General features: G+C 46.4%; 2 protein-coding genes across 4 annotated transcripts in view; one reads left to right on the top strand and one right to left on the bottom strand.

The window, feature by feature from the left end:
• The window catches only part of CPNE2 (copine 2), an 83389-nt gene extending 75170 nt beyond the window's left edge, over positions 1-8219 (top strand). For all 3 annotated transcript variants that reach the window (XM_035117135.3, XM_088672144.1, XM_088672145.1), the window contains 4 exons: positions 2503-2554; positions 4186-4319; positions 6165-6401; positions 7627-8219. In XM_035117135.3, coding sequence (XP_034973026.1) covers positions 2503-2554; positions 4186-4319; positions 6165-6401; positions 7627-7734 — 531 coding nt within the window. In that variant the 3' untranslated portion in view covers positions 7735-8219. The remainder of the gene's footprint in view (positions 1-2502; positions 2555-4185; positions 4320-6164; positions 6402-7626) is intronic.
• Positions 8220-9046: 827 nt separating this feature from the next.
• On the bottom strand, positions 9047-21599 carry PSME3IP1 (proteasome activator subunit 3 interacting protein 1). Its single transcript, XM_088672146.1, has 8 exons — positions 21517-21599; positions 20480-20529; positions 18694-18834; positions 15761-15859; positions 15157-15307; positions 13172-13303; positions 12610-12677; positions 9047-9858 (listed from the first exon to the last, which is right to left on the bottom strand). The coding sequence occupies exons 1-8, from the start codon at positions 21525-21527 to the stop codon at positions 9638-9640; spliced, it is 873 nt and encodes a 290-aa protein (XP_088528272.1). The 5' UTR covers positions 21528-21599; the 3' UTR covers positions 9047-9637.
• Between the last annotated feature and the right edge of the window lie 179 nt (positions 21600-21778).

The following is a 21778-nucleotide window of genomic DNA, read 5'->3' as shown; positions in this document are numbered from 1 at the left end:
ATTCCCCGCCCTGCAGGCTCGCAATCAAAGACACGATGACGACACAAAAGGGACAGGGAGGGTAAACAAAGCCCAGTGCTTGTGCTTAAAGTTTTTGTTTTGTTTTTTAAAATACTTTTTTTATTCATTTTCCAAATACAAAGTCACAAAAACTCAAAACAAAAACAAACAAACATAAAAAAGAAATCTGGTATCTGACTAAGTGTGCATGCACACGAAAGCTCATACCAAAATAAAAACTTAGTTGGTCTTTAAGGTGCTACTGAAGGAATTTTTTTATAAAAAAGAAAAACATCTCAAATCTTATATTATTTACTTAACATTGTTGACTTCCTCAACCCCCCCCCCCCTCACTGGGTCCGTTTTAAAGTTCCAATTAAGCAGTTTTCATCTTGTATCTTAAATTATCCTAACACATTTTATCATTAATACTCAAATATTCTATTCTAGAATCATCATCTATTCTCCACCAATAATTAATCAATTTATCCAAATCAAAAATTATTTTCCCTTCCTTCTATCTTCTATTTCTCCCCTTAGCCTAAAGTTTTTTTACCAAGAACTTTCCATAAATTTAAATATTAATTATTCTATCATACTAACATTTAAACACATTAAAACAAATTTAACCCTCCTTCCCCTGGACTCAGGGTCTCCCAGATTCTTCAGCGAGTTCCATATATCATTCCAGTTTCGGACTATCTAAATCAGGGGTTCCCAACAAAATTTTCTCGAGGACCCCTCATCGAGCCGCTATTGTGACAAGGACCCCATTAATTCCTAATGCTAAAATTAAAAAGTGAGAGCCAAATTAAGAGTCTTTTTATATTTTATATTTATACGTTTTTTACAGTTACAACAGAGTACTCCATCAGTATACAGTTAGTTTTAATTTTCAGTTCTTAATGAGATGAACCACTTTTTAACCAGCGGTCCATTTTTAACTACGCGAACTGTAGCTTCTGCGAAAAACAACGCTTTGTTTACAAACACTCCTGTTTTGCAAAGAGGCAGCGCGCACCAGGGAGGAGGGAGGGGAATGGAGAAGACAGGGTACCTGCGCAGTAGCGCACAAATGAAGCCGACGCACGCAAAGCATCTTGGGGAGGTGAGCGTTAGTAGAATGCGCACGCTGCCTCTTTGCAAAACAGTAGTGTTTGTAAAGCGCCACCTAACGGCATACAGCAGAACTACTGCCTCTATCTAATTCTAGTTTTGTGCTAGACTCTGCTCATGCAGGAAGCGGCCCAAACAAAAAATCTGTTATCATACGAAATATATTTAATATATTTTTTAGCATCTTGCGGACCCCTCTGGCATAGCTCGCGGACCCCTGGGGGTCCGCGGACCACCTGTTGGGAACCACTGATCTAAATCAATCAAGAGAGTTACATCCATTATTACCCCTCACCCTACTCCCACCCTGTCCCAGCCTACCCACCATTCTTCCTCAATCATCCCCTGATGCCTCCCCAATTCTTTAAATACTGTAGTACAGTGGAACCTATACTTACGAATTTAATCCGTTCCGAATGCACATTCGTAAGTAGAAACATTCGTAAGTTGAAATGATGTTTCCCATAGGAATGCATTGGGAATGGATTAATTCGTTCCGGAGCCTAGGAAAAAGACCCTTTAAAAGAGACTTTAAAGGCATGCACAGCAACATGACCTTTCAGTGCAGGGAGCATGGGCGGGTGGTGGCGAGGCAGCAGGTTAGTGGTGGCAGCGGGGGCCTGATCCGGCCGTGGGCCGGGGGGGGCGATCTGGTGGGAGGCCGGCTAGTGGCGGCAGCGGGGCCCGATCCGGCTGTAGGCCGAGCGCCAGGAGGCCGCTAGAGGCGGCGTCGGTGGGACCCGATCCGGCCGTAGGCCAAGCGCCGGAGGTAGGCCCTAGCAGCGGAGGCGGGGCCCAATCCGGCCGTGGGCGGAGTGTCTGAGGTGGTGGGAGGCCACTAGTGGCGGCAGCGGGGGCCTGATCCAGCCTTCGGATGTCAAAAAAATTCGTAAGCGAGCCCTAATTTGTGTCGTTTGTAAGTATAATTTTTCGTAAGTAGGGTTATTCGTTAGTCGAGGTACCACTGTACAAAATGTGCTTAAAGTTTTTGGTCCTTTCAGTGACTTGCTAGAATGGAAGCTGCTCGAGGGCTGGAGGCCCTGCCTGATGCAGCTGGTCCTCTTCTCACTTCTCCCACTGAAGCAAAAGAAGAGGCCTGGTGGAGCTAGCCCTGGGTTACATGAATTGCTTGCTAGCTCCATCATTACCCTCATACATTCAGTAGACAAGCAGGAGTTGTGCAAAAATGGGTGCAGTGCCCTTGTGGCACAAGGCAGTCTTTGGGGAAGGGTGGAGAGAATGGGCTCTCCTGGTTTTAATGCTCAGGTGAATCTTGGAGAAAACACATCCTGAAACTTGGGTATCAGCCACATTGTGCAATATGCTTGGGTGGAAAGAGGAGTAAAATTAATCCCCGCTGCTTCTTTTTCAACCTTATTCTTCCAGGTTTCACACGAATTTGCCATTAACTTCAATCCTACAAACCCTTTTTGCCTCGGTAAGTGCAGAGTTCATTTTATTTCTGCTGTCTTTAATTCCTTGGCTTTTAAATTTCCATGCTGTTTTAAAATCTGTACTATGTTTTATATTTTGTTTCTGTACACTGCTGAGGCGTTTTCTGCATGTAGAGCAATATATACATTCTGTCTTAAATGCAGCAGGTGCAAAGCTGAGTTTTTTGGGGGCGGGGGCACGCCTTCTGAAAAGACACAAAAACTTCCTCTTGGTAGCTTCTACCACAGAAGTATCCAGCCTAAAATAGCTCTTTATCTGGGGTGTACAAAATGCTTAGAGAAGAACCCCAGTTCAAATCTTTTAATGACACGAGGCCCCGGCTGGCTGGGACTGATGGAAGTTGTAGTCCAACAACTTCTGGAGGACACCAGGGAAAGCTGCCTTAGATGTTCCAACTAGGGATGTGGAAGAGATTTGATTCTGTTTGCATTTCACTAAGAAGCCACCCAATTCGCCCTTCCCAAAACAATATGCATATCCCAACATAACTATCCTTCAAAATCAAAATGCACTCTCCTCAAAATTCTGTGAGGCCATTGACCAACCAAATAATGTGTACCAAAATGCATATATTAGTGAAAAGTACATACAGAATGCATTATGGTAGGGAAAGTTGCTTGCAAAATGTGTGTATATTAGTAAAAATTAGGAGAAATTCATGTTAAATATTGACACATTTTCATTGGGAACAAATCACTCCAGACTGGAAAAATGACAAAGTGAAATCGACAGATTCCTTCATCTCTAGTTCCAATTGCCTTTTTGGATTAGTGTGAAGCCTCCTGCTTCCAATACCAACTAGCCAGATGCCTTCTTGGCAGATGCTGCCTCTAGTTAGCAGCACTTGTCGGGAGTCGTCTCTGAATCCTCTCGGAAATGCAACCAAAGCAGCCTCCACCTCTCACAGAGACGTGAAGCAGCCTGGGAGAGTTAGTAGGTGTTCGTACACATTGCTTCGAGTGATAGGTTAGAGGGTCACCTGAGTTAACGGGGCGAGGAATAAATAGCTAGGATGCAGAGACAGAAAACCCCACACACTTCCGGATGGAGCTGAGCAGGAGGCCCCCTGCAAACAGCTTGACAAGAAGCTTGGAAAGGTTGTTTCTTTTATAAGATTCTTTCCCACCACCACCCAACGATAAGGATGAGACTGTCTCAAGTCATTAATTAATTACTGTACATTCCTGCATATAAGACTACTTTTTAACCCAGGAAATCTTCTCAAAAGTTGGGGGTCGTATTTCTTATATGGCGTGTGTATCCCAAACTCTATATTTTAACTAGAAAAGTTGGGGGTCGTCTTATACACCCAGTCGTCTTATACGCTGGAATATACGGTACCTATATGTAGGGCTACCCTCCAATTAGAGAAGTCTTCGTCATTTTGGGTGAGTTTTAGGCCAGGATCCTCTATGCTCTTATGTGGGGATGAGTCCCAACTGGACTTTCTTCTGAGTAGACACATGCATGATGGGATTGTGCTGCAAGGCTATTTCAGGAACACAAAGGTTGCTAAATCAAAACTTTGGGACAGGAGTTGGGGCTCACACCTGGACTTGTGTGCATTTGGGGGCCTGCAGCACTGACCACCCATTCTCTTACTTTGCTCTAAAGGTGTAGAAGGCATCGTCCAAGCCTACTCCACGTGCCTGCCTCACATACGCTTCTATGGACCAACTAACTTCTCCCCCATCATCAACCACGTGGCTCGGTTTGCAGCCCAGGCCACCCAGCAACAGTCTGCGACTGTGAGTTCAGGCGCCTTTGCCATTTGTCTTCGGATAAAGTGTGTTTGGTGGGGGCACTGCTGGATCTGTAATAATAATAATAATAATAATAATAATAATAATAATAATAATAAATAAATAATTTATTTATACCCCACCCATCTGGCTGGGTTTCCCCAGCCACTCTGGGCGGCTTCCAACAGAAAAATAAAACACAGTGATCTATTAAACATTAAAAGCCTCCCTAAACAAGAGGGCAGGGGCTGCAAGGAAGAGAACTGTTAGATCAGTGGTTCCCAAACTTTTCGGGCCACCACCTTCTTGGTTCCATAAACTCGTCCCCAGTGCCTCCTACCCTATAGAAAGCATTTAGCAGTTTGCAGGACCCACTATGCAAGAAAATAACACAATAAAACTCAAAACAGTAACAATCAATTGCACCTTTATTTAAAATCCAGTTAAAACTATTTCAATTAATTAACTCAACAAAACTGATGAACTTGATCAAGTGATACCAGCTTTTTGGAGTCTGAGAGTCATTTACACCTCTAGTGCACCCTGCCACCCCCACTGCCTCCTAGCACCCCCAAAGGTAATTCCACTGCCCCCAGGGGGGCCATAGATTATACCTTTACCTTTATACCTTAGATCATAGTATTGGAAGGGACCACGAGAGTCTAGTCTAATCTCCTGCAATGCAGGAATCTTTTGCCCAACATGGGGCTTGAACCCACAACCCTGAGATTAAGTGTCTCATGCTCTACTGGCTGGTACTGCCTACTTTGGGAACCACTGCATTAGATCCTGCAAGTACACAATAATGCTACTGCAGTACTGAGCCCCTGGATGACGTCCAATGCACTACTAGCTCACTCTGCTCTGAAAGCTCATAGATTGGATCACCCGCCATTAAAGACTTGCAGAAATAAATGTGTGCTTCGGAGAGAATGTTTGTGTTGCTATTTTGGTTCCACAGTTTGAGCTGCAGAACAGGAGGAGGATTAATTTTATAACTCCAGTGTGTTGGTTGGAAATACTGTACACGGGAAGAGATGTACCCCAACTGTCCTCATATACCAGGAACATTCTATAGGGGTAGCTGATCTGGTGCTACTCTCCAGATGGGGTTGGATTCCAACCCCCATCATCCCCAGCCAGTGTGGAAAATGGTCAGGATGATGGAAATTGTAGTCCAGTAACCTCAAATGTCTACCCCTTCCATCCCCTGCTGTGGTCCTGATGAAAATCGCCCTGCAAAGCCTCACACCCCAGAAAGTTTCCATTGATATTATTTCTTGATGTAGATAGGCCCTCTTTTAGGAAAATGTCGTGAACTCTGATGGGGGCTTAGCACAAACCTCTCCTTCTCCTACACTATTCAGTTGAGACGTCCTCCTGTATTAAAATATTTCCTAAGGCAATATTGTCCTGAACCTTGTCTGAGGACAAGGGGCCACCCTGCAGGTTTCGCCAAGGACCAAGGAGCGCTAATCAGGTGTCAGTTGTGTCTGTGCTTTGGCACTAATCATCAGGAAATTTTAATAGATAACATGCTAGAAGAGAATAGATCTTCCATGAGGAAGCCTAAGCTAGAGCTGGTCACATTCCCCAATCTAGTTTCTCTTGGTTTGGGGAAGAAGCAGGGTGCCCTTTGGATGTGAGCCATCTCTGTCTTCCCCTGCCATCCCACTGAATCACCCCGACACACACCAATGTCCCAGTGTCAGGCCAGGTGACCCTCCCTCCTTGCAACTGAGCAGGACCATCCCAGCTCCTGGCTCATCGTCTCAAACTGCTCACGCTCCACCTATGTCCCCATACCCTGGACCGTGTCTGACATTTCGCTTTTTCGCCCTGCTTCTTCAGCAATACTTCATCCTCTTGATCATCACCGACGGCGTCATCAGTGACATGGACGAGACGCGGCATGCCGTTGTGCAAGCCTCCAAGCTGCCCATGTCCATCATCATCGTGGGAGTGGGGAACGCGGACTTCGCAGCCATGGAGTTCCTGGATGGAGACAGCCGCGTGGTCCGGTCTTACACGGGAGAGGAGGCTGTGCGTGACATCGTCCAGTTTGTGCCCTTCCGGGAATTCCGTAGTGTGAGTGTGAAAGGCTTTGCCAGCCCTAAGCGCTATGATTTTTATTTATTTGTTACCCACCCTTCACCATAAGCTGTGGTCTTCTCAGGATGCTGGCTTAGGTTAATGTTTGTTCCAATCCACCAAAGCTTGTCTTCTGTTCTAATCACCACTGGGACGTACTGCCTGTCTTAGGGTCACTAAACAGATATATGAAGCTGCTTTCTGCTCAGTCAGACCAACATTTTGGACTACAACTCCCATATCGGCCAGGGGCATCGCTACAGGGGGGTGGGGTGGGGTGGGCCGCCCCGGGCACCGCCCTGGAGGGGATGACAGACACTTGCCAGGACCCCGCCCCCGCGATCGGCAACTCAGCCAATCCCAAAACCTTGCTCGGCGTGAGGCGGCGGCTGGCTTGTGCTTGCTTTCTCGCTCTGCCACTGCCTGTTCACGCTTTCCTTCCCACCCACCCCCCGCTGGGGGTGGAGCCGCACTCTGAGGCGAGGGGCGGGCCAGCGAGGAGGGGCGTCACACCAGCCTTAAGCGTGACACCTCGCTGGCACGCCCCTCGCCTTCGCACACTGCTCCACCCAGGGCCCACCCCCAGCCGAAAAAGAAAAAAAGAAAGCGTGAGCCGGCAGCGGCAGAGCAAGCACAAGCCAGCCACAGCAGCACGCCGAGCAAGGTTTTCGCCGGGCTCAGCTTGCTCCCTCCCTCGGCTGACATGCACTCTCCCTGGACAGAGCCGAGGGGCGGGCCAGCGAGGGGCATCACAAGCATCTCCTCGCTGGCTCGCCCCTCAACTCCACCCAGGGAGAGCGGCGGCGCGCTCCCTGGGTGGAGTTGAGGGGCAGGCCGGCGAGGCGGCATCACGCCTGCATGCCATGACGTCACGGCGCTGTGGAGCAGCGCCCTGCCCCTGGGGTGCCTCTGCGTTTGCTGCCCCGGGTGATGGAGCGGCTAGCAACACCCCTGGCCAAGGCTGATGGGAATTGTGGTCCAAAAGATCTGGAAGTCACTGGATTGGGGAAAGCTGGCCTAACCCCACCACCTCAACTGACCACAGCTCTGTGGTGGATGCCTTCAGGATACAGAGAACAGGCATAGTTATAGTTATACATTGCTTTGACATCGCGGCAACTGATGAATGTGTGAAGTGGCTTCAGTGAAAAGCCCGAAACTGTATCTACTTATTTTATTTCATGGTGGAGAAGCTTGAACTGCACTGGCTTTCTTCTTTCAGGCACCGAAGGAAACCCTGGCCAAAGCTGTCCTGGCGGAGCTACCGCAACAAGTGGTCCAGTATTTCAAGCACCAGAATTTGCCGCCCATCAACTCAGAACCTGCCTAGGGCCCAGCCTACAAGCTGCTCTTTGCCTGCATGTGCCCCAAACGTGTCAATGGCAGAAGGTTGCATGTCTTATGTGGTTTCAAACAATTTGTACTTTTTAAGATTTAATTTAAGAGACGCAACAGAAATAATCGAAGAGCCCTGACCACCCCCAAAAGTGCAACATGGGAAGCCACCGGGCCTGAGATTCCTGGGCCAAGGAAACCTTTGTCAATGCAGGACATTTTCCCTTCCCAGCCCTGAGAATCAACTTTTAAGTATTTGAATGTGCTTTGTATGATTTTTTTGTGGAATGAGAGAAAATTTTTACACCCAGAACTTTCCAAGCTGTGAAGTTCTTGATATCCCATTGCCCAAAGAAATGTGGACAGTTCATGGATGTGTCATACTTCTCATGCTCAATGTTCATTTTTATACTGTGTACATGTTATATTTGTTATACTCAGGTTAATAAACCACCATGGACTCTTTGCAGCTTCATGAAACCCTGGCGTGGTCGGTTTGGAGCTCTGCAATTCAGGTTTGACAGCTGTAGCCAGTGGCCTAGAACAGGGATGGGAAACTTGAGGGCCATATAACCTCTTGGCCAGTTCTTGGGTGTGGTGTGTGCATGCTAGTGGCAAGTGTGGCCAGTATGTGCATAGCACACAAAGGCATATACACACACATTTTTTTTCAAACCTGTCTCCCAAACCTCCCTGCTCCCTGGAAGCAACTTCTGCTTCATCCCACACCATTCCTGGGCTTTGCTGCTTGCTTCCCCCTCCTCCTCCATTATCTCTCTGGCTCTACACCATTCTGCTCTCTGTCATTTTAAAGGTATATAACAAACATGCACGATATCTGAATCTCAAATTTGCCACAGCACAAGCTTCCCATATTATATATGCTTCTTAGCCCTAGCACGCAGCATTGGCAGGTAGCAGCTTTTAATTCTATTCTCCATCATTTCCTTGAATTATGGCTTAGGTTCAAGTTGCTGACACCCTGCAGCATCCCATTAAATATAAGCAATTTGCAGAAGACTGAGTACAGTCAAGCTTCCAAGTTTGCTCAAGTGCTTTTGCCAACCTGGTGCCCTGGCTTACAACTCCCATCAGCCCAAGCCAACACTGGTGTGATCTGTGGTCAAAAGCATATGGAGGGCACTAGGTTGGCAAAGGGTGCCCTGAAGATGCCCACACACATACTGCTTGACAAGGAATTTGGGCACCTGAGATACACCTGGTCAGGAGCCTCCATTGAAGAGAAAACAGCTAAGTAAGGCATAAGAAGTGAATAGAGATGGCAAGCTCCAAGGTAAAAATAATAATGCATTGAGGAGTTCTTTAATCAGATGCAACACTAAAACGTCGTTACAGTGTCATGACAATCCACATTACCATCTGCTCGATTTTGCACTCTCTCCGCAACAAAACCAATACTTAAAAGCTAAAGAGAGATCGAGAGCCAACCCATATGTCAGCACTTGCCAGACAGCTACACCCTAAAACCGCTTCTTTGTAAAACCAACTTGAAACACCCCCAGCAAACAATCTTTTCATTCATGGAATCTTTTTAAAGATACAAGGAATTTCCTGTCCTCATCTGTAAACCTCAGAAGCCTCAAGTCTTTTGTTGCTGTTGGTACAATGGATGCTTTTCTGGATGGAAGCTTATTGAAGATGTGGGTCTCCCCCAATCTGTACTCCCTCCCAAACTGAACACAAGTCTTGGAGCGGAGAGAAGGACGGGGGATAAGAAGAGAGACACGCACAAAGACTGATTCAGTACATTATTTTGGTATTCTCTGGAGAATAAAAGAGACAGGAGAACAGTAGTTGCGAGTCTAGGGGATGGTTGGGATGGAAACAGAGAAATGACGAGCATCCCTACCCATGCTTCTAAGGGGCTGGGGAGACGCCTACAGCGGAGCATCAAAGAAGTTGCTTCCCCGAAACACGGAGGAGACGATCTTCCCGGTGGAGTTGATGGTCCCTTCGCTGTCCGAGCTGGACTCTGAGTCGCTGCTCCCAGAGTAGGCCCCGAGGCCCGGCAGGATCCCAATGCAGACAGCAGCCGAGGGACAGTGGAGGGCAGAGCTGCTCAAGGAGCCGCTGCTCAGAGGAACACAGGGCGGCTTTTCTGGAAGAGAGCCGTGGAGGGGGGTTGGGAGAGGAAGATTTGAAAATAAAGCTGCCAATCTATGGAGCGAGCACATTTGGAATACTGTGTATGGTTCTGGTCGCCTCACCTCAAAAGGTTCAGAAAAGAGCAACCAAAACAACCACAGGGATGTAGAGATTCCCCTGTGGGGAAAGGCTGCAGCTTTTGGAACTTCTTAATTTAGAAGAAAGGTGAGTAAGAGGTGGCATGATAGAAGTTTATAAAGTTGCTAGCTGGCCTGGCCACGTGTTGCTGTGGCTCATCCCTGAGATTCCCCCCACCCAGTCCCAATCCATGACATATCCTTTCCCCTCCCCCCCCGGCTCATCCCTGTGATTCCCCCCACCCTGTCCCGATCCATGACATATCCTTTCCCCTCCCCCCCCCGGCTCATCCCTGTGATTCCCCCCACCCTGTCCCGGTCCATGACCTGTCCCGCCCCCTCCTCCCCCGCACCCCCACCCAGGCGAGTCCCCACTTCCATTCGGCCTAGTCTGTAAAGGCGAGCCGAAGTGCTATGGAGAGGGAAGGTTTTCTAGCTGCAGTACCAGTGTAGCCGCCAATAGAGGGCGATGTTTTATAACCTGGTTCTTTTCCCAGCATGCTCGACAGGGTCTCCTGGCTGACTCTTTAGGTCCTAAAAACGGTTTTTTAGCTAGCGCAGGTGTGACATTTGTATACCCCATGTAGCTCGCATAGTGGCATGTGACGTTGTGTCCAAATTTCATCGCTATCGCTCAAGCAGTTTTGGTGAAAAGTGAAAACCAACGGACATGGCCAGTTTACATTTATATATATATAGATGCATGGCATGGAAATGTGGCCAGAGGAAAGGTTTTCAGGACAGATTTTTAAAAAGCACTTATTCACAGTGTATAGTTAAATTATGGCACTTACTTTCACAAGAGGCTGTGATGGTTACCAACATGGGTGGCTTTAAAAGAGCATTAGACAAATTTAGGGAGGAGAGGGGTATTGATGGCTACTAGCCATGACAGCTATGCTCTGATGCCACGGTTGAAGGCAGCAATTAATCTCAGCATTGTGGATTCAAGCCCCACATCAGGCAAAAAGATTCCTGCATTGCAGGGGGTTGGACTAGATGATCCTCGTGGTCCTTTCCTACTCTGCAGTTCTGTGCTCCTGTTGTAGAGTGCTCTTGTGCTTGAATCCTGCTTGGTGTTTTCCTACAGGCATCTGGTTGGCCACTATGAGAACAGAATTCTGAACCATATACTGGTTTCTCACTGAGTGTCTCCAATGGCCTGGGGAGGGGGGGAGGCAAGAAAGAGAGAGAGAGAGAATTCCACCCCCCAAAGTTCATGGCATCCTCCTTGTCATGTTGCCCCACTTGTTTAATTCTGATTCAGAAGTGCCACTACAGTTTCACAAAGCCTGGGACCCCATGACAGTTAGCTACCAGAGGGGCAAGTGGGGTGAAATTCCCTAGCTGTTAGTTCCTGTGTTATATTTGCTCTTTCACACAACGTAACAGCCACTTCTGGAAATCTAGTGGAAGATAGTCCTCCTTTCTATGTTACCTGCAAACAGATTTTTTTTTTTTATGGAAGCAAATAACATGGAAATGAGCACTCATCTTATACCATATTCTGCTGGATTTCTGAAAGCGGCATTTATGTATTGTGAAAGCTGAGACAGAAACTAAGAGGGAAGCAGAATAAACCAACATGTGAATACAGCCTCGGTGAGCAAAGCTGATGCTGCTGGCCTGCTTAGCTACAGGTCTGCTTCATGGCTTTCCTTCAGTTACCTTCAAACATCACAGACCAAGGACCCCCATCAGAACAGAAGAGCCCTGCTGGTCAAACCAAAGTCCTTGTTAATCCAGCATCCTGTTCCCATAGCTACTACCCAGCTGCGGATGGGAAGCCAGCAAGCCGGACAGTGGTGCCGTTTCATTATCCTGCTTGTATTCCCCCACAACTGGGGTTCAGAGGGAAGCGAGTGTCCCAGATACTGGAGATGATTCCCAGCCATCATGACCAGCAGCCACCGACAGACTTACCCTCCATGAATTTGTCATAGCCCCATGAAGATATATGCCCTTTAACCCAAGCCCTCACAACATGGGGCTGAGCTTTAATTTACATATACATTTTTCTCCCACCCAACCCTTTTTAAAACAGATCTTTGAATTTCTCCTCTTCTGGAAGGAATCCAGAAGCTTGGAGGGGGGGGGATTGGTGCTACATCTGCTACCCATGAGGTGTCCAGACCCAATCCACTTGCGAGCCTGAACCTGTCAGCTTAAGACCAATGCTCTAGGACAGAGGCCACTGAATTATCAGCTCATGACGTCACCATTGTTTTGAGAAGACAAATGATATGTACTCCAGAGTCGGGAGGCGGTAATGCTTCCAAATACCAGCTACTAGGAATTTCTGCAGGGCTCTTGTGCTCATGTCCTGCTTGCGGGTTTTCAACAAGCATCTGGTTGGCCACTGTGAGAATGGGATGCTGAATGGGATGAGCCACTGGCCTGATCCAGCAGGCTTGTCTTGGGTTCACTGCAATATCAGGAGCCACTTTTCCCCAGGAAAGCCGCCTGATGGGCTTTGCCCAATATTCTGCAACAGGATGCACCCCTCCTTCACTCCACCTCCCCCCCCCCCATCGACTGATCAGATGTTCAGGAAGGCAACATGACCAATGCACGGCAGGTGATACAAGGCCTAGCATAACCCACCATGCAAACACACCTACCGGTACCTGGAGTCTTGTCATGGTCAGGATCCGGATCGAGTTTCAGTCTTTTCACGCTGTTGGCACCTTCTGAACTGAAAGGAAACAATGCAAAGTCAAAAAAGAGGACTGGCACCACCGGGGGGGGGAGGCGCACTGCAAGTTGTTCTGTAGGTCACTGAGTTGCCATGACAAAAAAGCACTAATACCGTACTTGGTCGAGTCTTAATGCACCATTGAATCTAACGCGCACCTCAATTTTCAAAACCTTGAAACCAAAAAAAGTATTTGCTGGCAAATGTAAATGTGCCATCAAATCTAATGTGCACCTTAATTTCTGCAACGTAATTTGGCCAAAAAAGGTGAGCATTAGATTCGAGTAAATACGGTAAAAAAAATTAAAAAAACAACAATGGGCTTTACATCTCCTATTCAGATGGGAAAGCCTGGGATATTTCTGCCTGGGTGATTTCAAACCCCAGAATCTACCCCATCTCACATGCCACACTGCGACGTCAATTTTAAGCCTCAAAGGGTTAGCTTGTCAACTTTCCATCAACAAGGCCCCTTCATTTGCCTGGGAACTTACCTCCGATGTTTCACAGCTCCCGCCAACAGCTTTGCCTGTGAGAACTTGCTCTTGTTTTCTGCCGATTTCGCTGGCAGTTTCTTGTCTGCCTCCTTCTTCAGGTCAGCACTGACCCCCACCTTTGACAAAGTGCTGTGGACTCCAAGGTTAAGGATCAAGTGGAATCGGAGGACTGATGGGTGTGCAGGAAATCCAGAGCAGCCAAACTTGCCCTTAGATTGGCACCTGTAGTCCCAGTCCTGCCAGGCTGCAGGGGTACCATTAACCCCAATACCTTAGAAGAGGCAATGTGTGTGCACTCATTAAGACCTGCATAGGGGGAGATGGAAACCAATCTTTGTGAATTTGTTTTCCATCGGGGCTCTAAACCTTTCCATCAGGAACACCAGTGAATTTGAGCAATTATTTACTCAAATAAAATCAGTTATCAAATAAATTAAGCACCAGTGGCTTTTATAGTAATTAGCATCATTCAGCTGCCCAGATAAAAATCTAACTACCCCGTCACATTCCTGAGGCACCTTCCCCACATTTACTTAGGGCCACACTAGATGTGACATTCAATGTGCAGGCTTGCAGCCAATCCGAGTCCTACTCAGAGTAGACACACTGAAGTTAATGGACTTTACTAACTTGCACTTCCCAGTTTCAATGTTTACTCTGAGTAGAACTTCGTTGGATACAACTTTCTATTTAAAATGCATGCTTTTTAAAAATGCTAATAGTAATCCCCCTCCAAACAAGCTAATGCTGTCTGCATTTTAAAAATATGTGTATTACTGGTTTTATTTTATTGAGATGCTCAACAGTACTGCTAAAGGAAGCTCTCTGGCACCATCTGGTGGAGAGCCTCAAATACCAAACATGCCGAACTACTATTGGGTGGGTGGGTGAGCGTTAACACTCACACAAATCCCACCCTATTCCAACAGGGCCAGGGCTGAAATTCACACCATTCAAGCACAGAATGGGTCAATCTTACCAACTTTACCCACCCATTAAAGAACTCAGTAAAAGTTACAAACTGGTAGTTCATGCTTAGAAGCACACAATATAAAAAGTTCAATTTCCAGCATCTCCAGGTGGGGCTGGGGAAGGATCCACACCTGAGGCCTTGGAAAGCCCCTGTCTGCCAGTGTGGGGAATACCGAGCTAAGTGAGTCACTGGCTTCACTCAGTATAAGGCAGCGCAGTCAACATTTGAGTTTCTGAGATTGTTCCCAGGTCAAGACCAGAGAAGTTCAGTGAAGAAACTGATGGGTTCAAATGTGGAGGGGGGTGCTGGGAAAATTTGGAAGAAAGAGGTGGTGTGAGGGAAGGCTCTGGAGCAGAGCCTAGGAAAAGTATGGTGGACAGGGCAACACATAGCCTGAGAGGCTCTAGGCATTGCTGATCTCCCATCAGCCCAAGTCAGCACAGCCAGTGGCAAGGGATGATGAGAGTTGTAGCCCACAGCACCTGGAGGCTGCCCACCTGATATCCACACTTAGAAGAATCGGCCCAGCTACCAGATCCTCAAGAGCTTCAAGCCCAGATGAAAATTTCAGTTCCAAAGTCTCCAAATCTGGTCACCAGCAATGCCTGCCCATTCCCTGGATGCCAAGCACACAAAAATTCCTTTCCGATCTGTGAACAAACTCACAAAAGGGATGTGGAGGGGTCAGGTGACCCCCAAATAATGGCAGGCCACCCAAACAAATGTTGTGGGGGCCCTGTGCTAGTCACCAACCTGTTGCCACATCTCCAAACGCCCTTCTCATTTCCACTTGCAGCCAGATAAAATTACTGAAGAAGTATAACACATCCTGAATAGCAAACCCACAAGCTCTGTTCTCAAATTCATCCATAGCAAAGCGAGAATACAGCTCTAGTAAAAAATGAAATGGGCTGCGGAAATTAAGCTGCAGCTCTTCAGATCACCACGACACCCCAAACCACACCTGAGTGCTAAACAAGCACCTGCCCCTTCTTACTTCCGACTTTACAATAGGAAGTGCTTCAGTGCAAAGGATATTCTGTACTCATTCAGCTCCTTGAGATCCTCTTCTCGCCGCTGCTTCTCTATTAGCGCTTGCTGCCGAGAAACCTCATCGAGGAACTTGGTCTCCTCTTCGTCTAGGCCTCTGACCATGTTTTCTGAAAGAGGAGGAGACAGGAGAGCAGACTTGGATAAGCCATTTAGCTGCAAAGCCAGCACCATCTTGCCCTTCCTCTGCAGCACGTTCCTATTCTGATCCACATGACACTGCTGTGCTTTAACAGGAGGTCTTTCTGCCCCAAACTCTGGAGCTGGGAACACATGATCTCTTCTAGCCTCTAGAGACAACTGGACAGGTAGGCAGCCATGCTAGCAATCGCTCAGCTATGTTACGGGACTCAGAACATCCCCTCTTCTGCCAGTACCTTGGCAGACAGGCTCCTGTTCCTTCTCCTTGTCCCCCATAAGTTGTCATGTTCTCAGAATTCTTCAAGGAACTCAGAGATATAGGGACCTGCTTTGCTCAGGACAGGGTTTTCACAAAAGGTACTGAAGCCGTTCAGTGCGGCTTCCCTTTGTCAGGATTCACAGAGATGCTTACTGGAACTTACTGAACTTGAACTGCTCCTCAAACTCCTGCTGCTTCTTGTCCTTCTGCTCCTGGAGCCTTTCGTAGAGCGAGCGGGGGTCGTACACCTCCTCTGGGCATTCTGGGAGATGGAGAAGAAAGAAGTTGTACAGGTGGCCACTTTGAAAGGTATACGAGATAAAACTTGCTCCCAGTACAGTCTCTGGCAGCCTTGCCAATAATCTCAGAGACATTCCAGGAAAGGAAACAAGAAGGAACTTCTGTGAAGATCCCTTTATTTGTCACCTGAAAGAGATTCTGGCTACAGGCAATAGGCAAGTGGCTCTTTACAAGCCAGGTTCATCAGACTTCGCTGATAGTTTCATCGACAGTTTATTTGTTTGACTCTCATGGTAAGTCATGCTCAAAGTGGCTCCAACTTCAGAAAAGTTTATACAATAAAATACAGTAAAGTAACTCACAAACAATTACAAGACATAACAAAATTTCTGTAATCATACAAATAAGGGTAAGGAAAACATTGTATAAATATGCACACAGATTAAACAACTCATTCATAGCAAGGCCAAGAATATACAGTGGACCCTCCGGATACAAATTAAATTCGTTCCGGGGGTCTGTCTGCAACCCAAAAAGTCCATAGGCAGAGGCGCCGCTTTTGCGCAAGCGTGTGGCGCGACTCAGCACTTCTGCACATGCACCGAAACCCAGAAGTATACACTTCCAGGTTTGCCGCGTTCATAACCCTAAAGTTATGTATCCAGAGCGGTACGTAACTAGAGGTTCCACTGTAAATGCAAAAGCTTAACCCAAATGAGACTAACAATAATGTATCTTCTCCAAATCAAAATGTTGCCCCATCAACAAACCCTCAACAAGAACTCGCTCTGATGAACTTTTCCTGAATCACAAGGGGAGCAAAATGCAGCCACTTCTCCATCCCTTATGCCAGGCATCCCCAAACTGCGGCCCTTCAGATGTTTTGGCTTACAACTCCCATGATCCCTAGCTAACAGGACCAGTGGTCGGGGAAGATGGGAATTGTAGTCCAAAACATCTGGAGGGCCGAAGTTTGGGGATGCCTGCCTTATGCTCTACTGTTTTCAAGAGATTGCCTTGTGCAAGGCTGCCCCTCTCAGCACATCCAACCGCTTATGCCTTCTTATTAGCACAGAAGCCTAGGAAGCTGTCAGACCATTGGCCCATCAGCTCAGTATTGTCAACACTGATTGGCTGTTGCTCTCCAGGATTTCAATAAGGGGCTGTTGTGAGTCCTATATGGAAATGCCTCTAGGAATTGAACCAGAGACCTTCTGCTTGTGAAACAGATTTTCTAACCACAGAACTTCCAAAACATTGCTCCATAACACCCCGGCAAGCTGCTGCAGCAATGTGGCTGCAAAGCTGAACAGCAAAGCAAGAACCCTGGATTCAAATCCCACATCTGCTATGAACTCACTTCGTTCTGGGGGCTTTAGGCCTTGGAAGCTTTTTTTAAAAAAAGCAGCCAGGAAGAGGCATATACTGGAGGTGGGCAGGGTGAATGTAAGCAATTGACCCACCACCAACTACACCCAACACCACTCCCCCTTCCTTCCCTGCAGTCTCAGTGAAGGTCCACTTCATATTGCTACAAAACTTTTCCTCAAATTAAATTGCAGTGTCCCAAGACTGTCATTGAAATGAGGAGTGGGAAAGTTAACCCAGGCACCCCTTCCTGGTATTACCCATTTGGTTGGTGGTGAAGAGAGGGGTAGCTGTGCCACTTCCACCACTCCCCATTGCTCTGCTGCTCCTGCCAATCAGGAATGCAACAGATCTCTTCAGCCAAAGGGGGAGGGAGAAGGGGTCAGGCTAGATGGAAAGGCAACCCATGGCTCCCCATCCCTGCTTCAGGCAAATGGCTCTTAACCAGTTTCAATGTCCTGTTCCCCCATCCCCGCTGCATTACTAAAATGGTGCTGACCTGCTTCAGAGTTGTTTCTTTAATATTTACATAACAAAATATTACATGCTTCAAAAATTGCAACACGTTCCTCATATTATCATTGCTGTGCTAAAAAGGAGCAACTGAGTGTTTGAATCATGCCTAAGCAGTTTTTAGTCTCCGTTCGATCATACTCTGTCCCACTAAGTCCTTAGAAGCTCTTGCAATTTGTTTTTGTATACAGTGGTACCTTGGTTCTCAAACTTAATCCGTTCCAGAAGTCCATTCCAAAACCAAAGTGTTCCAAAACCAAGGCACACTTTCACATAGAAAGTAATGCAAAATGGATTAATCCTTCCCAGACTTTTAAAAACAATCCCTAAAACAGCAATTTAACATGAATTTTACCATCTAACGAGACCATTGATCCATAAAATGAAAGGGAATAAACAATGTACTGTAGTCACACAATCAATCAATCAGTAGCTGAACTGGGTTTCACACAGTCACCAAAACAAAACAAAAAAGCCGCAAAAACAAAAACGCAAAATAGCAAAAACAGGTAGACCTCAGCATAACACTCAAAGCGGAAGTGTGGCACTCAAATTGGAAGCGTAACACTCAAAACAGAGCACGTTGGGCTTCCGAAAAAGGTTTGGAAACCAGAACACTTACTTCCAGGTTTGCAGTGTTTGGGTTCCAAGTTGTTTTGAGTACCAAGGTGTTTGAGAACCAAGGTATCACTTTACTACGGATTGTTGAAAAAGGTCTGTCTCCTGCCAGCCTAAGATGTTCTGGCCCCATTTCACTAGAGGTAAAATATCCCACGACAACGACAGATAAGCTACCTGTCGCAAGAAAGGAAAAGGTGAAGATGGATAACTTCCAACTTCCAACAATCTCGCATGTGGAAGAGTTTCAGGTAGAGCAGGTTTTGAGGCTTTGAGGGATTGATCAGTATTGTAATGGTAGTCTGAGCTCTCCTACTACCTCTCTGTTCAGCAATTCCCCAACCTACAGTCAAATACCTTCAGGGTCTTCGGGTTTCCGAACCTTCTCCCATTCTTCCTGCCTTCGCTTGCGCCGCTCTTCTATCTCCGCTTCAGACACAAACCTTTTGTTAATCACGAGGTCGGCACTACCTTCTCCTCCATCCATTGTGGAGCAGCCTGTGCAGAGAAGAGAGTTAGGAGCAGGACAGTTTCTATTCCCTACATATACAGAGACACGCTGAACTCTCTAGCATAGAACTGGCCATGCAGTGCACCGCCATGCAAATAATTCTTAACCCAATATAGGAATTGGGTTATATAGGAATATTGGAATAATGTAGGAAACCAGTTTTCAGGTAGAAGGCTTGGCTAGACTCCCATCTCCCTGACACACAGTTTTCTAGAGGGAGGTACATTTCACATAGAAGTATTCAGTAAAGTAAATTCCCACCCTGCAATGGCACAGTCCAGATACATTGTAGACCATGTTACAGGTAGCTGTGTTGGTCTGCCATAGTCGAAACAAAATAAAAAAAATTCCTTCCAGGAGCACCTTAAAGACCAACAAAGTTTGCTATTGGTATGAGCTTTTGTGTGCATGCACACAAAAACTCATACCAATAACAAACTTCGTTGGTCTCTAAGGTGCTCCTGGAGGGAAATTTTTCATATTGTAGACCAGGCATCCCCAAACTGCAGCCCTCCAGATGTTTTGGCCTACAACTCCCATGATCCCTAGGTAAGAGGACCAGTAGTCAGGGATGATGGAAACTGTAGTCTAAAACATTTGGAGGGCCGAAGTTTGGGGGTGCCTGTTGTAGACCATCTCAGTGAGAAATAAATTTAGAGTCAGATGCATGCCTACAATATCTCAGCCTACATCTACTATGCTGTGCCACTGCTAATTGCCCCTAACTCAAAAGACCAGAGGCAAAGCACAATGAATTACTGGAAGGCACAAAGGAGGCAGTTTATGCGCTATACAAGCACTAAAGTGGTACTGTCTCCTACCTGGACTTGACATGTGGAGCATTTGCCACAAATGGATTGTGGAAGAAGTGACCCCACAATGCTGCTAAGTTTCCAGACATCTGCTGCCTTCGATAGATATGGAAAAGAGTATGTGTCCTGGGGGAAATTTAGTGGAGGACCTGATACATTCCCTCTCTGTTCTATGGACTGAAGTGCTAAATTCAGCCTCCTACTTTTCCCATTAATCAGAAGCAGGAGTTCCTTCTTAACAGAAAAGTCAGGACTATCACCTGTAAGCTTACACCATTTGCTGTTCACAGCAACAAAACAGAAGGACATGTTTGTCAAAAACAGACAGCATTTAGTCTCTTACAGGGTCTGCATAGCAGCCATCTCTATGCCATGTTTTTCTTCATACAGATTATATGAATTGCATTAAAGAGCCTTGCAATATGAGACTAAAGTCATATCTAGTCCAGCATCCCATTGTCCACAATGGCCAACACGATGATGCCTCTGGAAAGTCAATAAGCAGGATATTGGAACAAAAGCTATCTCCTGCTATTGCTCCCCAGTAACTGTTGAGACACACATCATCACAAATCTTGGCAGCAGTATATAGTCATCATGACTTGTCGTGATTGACAGACCTCTTGTTTTCTACTGAATTGTCTAATCCCCCTTTTAAAAAAGTGGTCATCACCTCATCTCACTTCCATGAGCAGCAATAGAATTTTATTCACCATTATGCGAAAATGGAAGCTGAGCTAAATTACACATATATTGAACAAAACAGCACAGCTTACATCATTTATTTTTCAGTGCAAACTTTATTTTATCTTACATAGACCTTGGAGTTTCAGCAATGGATCTGCAGGTGTTGCACACAGGATAAAACAGCTTTGTAATGAAAGGAAGGAGCTGAGCCAGCATGCAGTTTTTAATGTCAGGATGCAGCTGCTCTGAGCAAGCAGGTGACTCCAATCATGAATTAAGTCAACCAGTGCTTGCACCTGAGAAAAGGCTGTCCTACTGGCTCCTTACAGACCCCTTTAGCTAGAATACCTCTCATCAATGTGAATTATTTCACTCAAATTTCTTCACACTTAAAAAGCCCCCCCCCCCCGCTAGAAAAGACTGCAATGAGTGCAATTACTTGCCCCCTTACTGCTCACAACCTGAGGAAGGTACAGATGTCACAATGGTTCCCTCTTAAACAAACAAGGTGCCTTACATATGTAAGCTCCTTGCTTGCAAGCTTTAAAAACCTTTTTATAGCAATCTGCTTTTAATTGAAATTAGAAGCTGGATTTTAAACTACTCCCCATCTGAAACAGTAATATAACTTTTTACGAGAGCGAGTGCAAAAGGCTTTTAAGTTAAATCCTGTTTTTAAGTTGAAAATAACTGCAGATGTTGCTTCTTAAATGCATATCCTATTAACTAGAGGCCACCTCGAGAAAACTTATTTTTAAAGAAGTTTTATATATTGCTTTAAATAAATTTTAAAGTAGTAGCATTAATAAACAATGGCATTACTATCAGCAGCATTTCATCGGTATTACATCAATAATATTCATCCTCATTGTGTGGGTCCAGACATTCGATTTTAAGAAAACTGTAAGGACGAGGGCCCATCCATAAGTTGCTTTTAAATTGTGTTTTAATGCTGTAACCTGCCTTGTGGCCTAAGGGTGAGTGGCGGGCAATAAATAAATAACAGCACTACTACTACTATTACTACTACTAGGATAGAATATCTTGTTAATAACTTACTTTAATTATCATTCATTATTAATAAATAATTTCACTATTCCAGTTACCATCCCCGCACTCCCCCTCGTCTCAACGGCCTCCTAGAGCCGGAGGGCGGCCCGCAGCACCCACCTCTCCGCCATGGACCCCTCCAGCGGGGCCTTCCTTCCTCTTCCTCCCGAGCCCACCTTTGTGGACAGAGTCCCGGCCGCACCAATGACAGCCCCGCCCCCTTTACCCCACGGTCTCCCCGCCTCTTCCGCCTCCGAGTCACCCAATCGGACGCCGCGTTCCTTTTCCTCACCCATCGATCCAGCCAACCGAGGCCTCCGTCGCAAACAAACCAGCGAGTCCTGAAAGCAGTATCTGCGACTGGGTTGGTTAAAATAAAATA

Source organism: Zootoca vivipara, chromosome 6 (assembly GCF_965207765.1).
Source record: "Zootoca vivipara chromosome 6, rZooViv2.hap1.1, whole genome shotgun sequence".
In the NCBI taxonomy this organism is placed as follows: domain Eukaryota; kingdom Metazoa; phylum Chordata; class Lepidosauria; order Squamata; family Lacertidae; genus Zootoca; species Zootoca vivipara.
The sequence above is the reverse complement of the archived record's forward strand: the minus strand, read 5'-3'. Positions and strand labels throughout refer to the sequence as shown.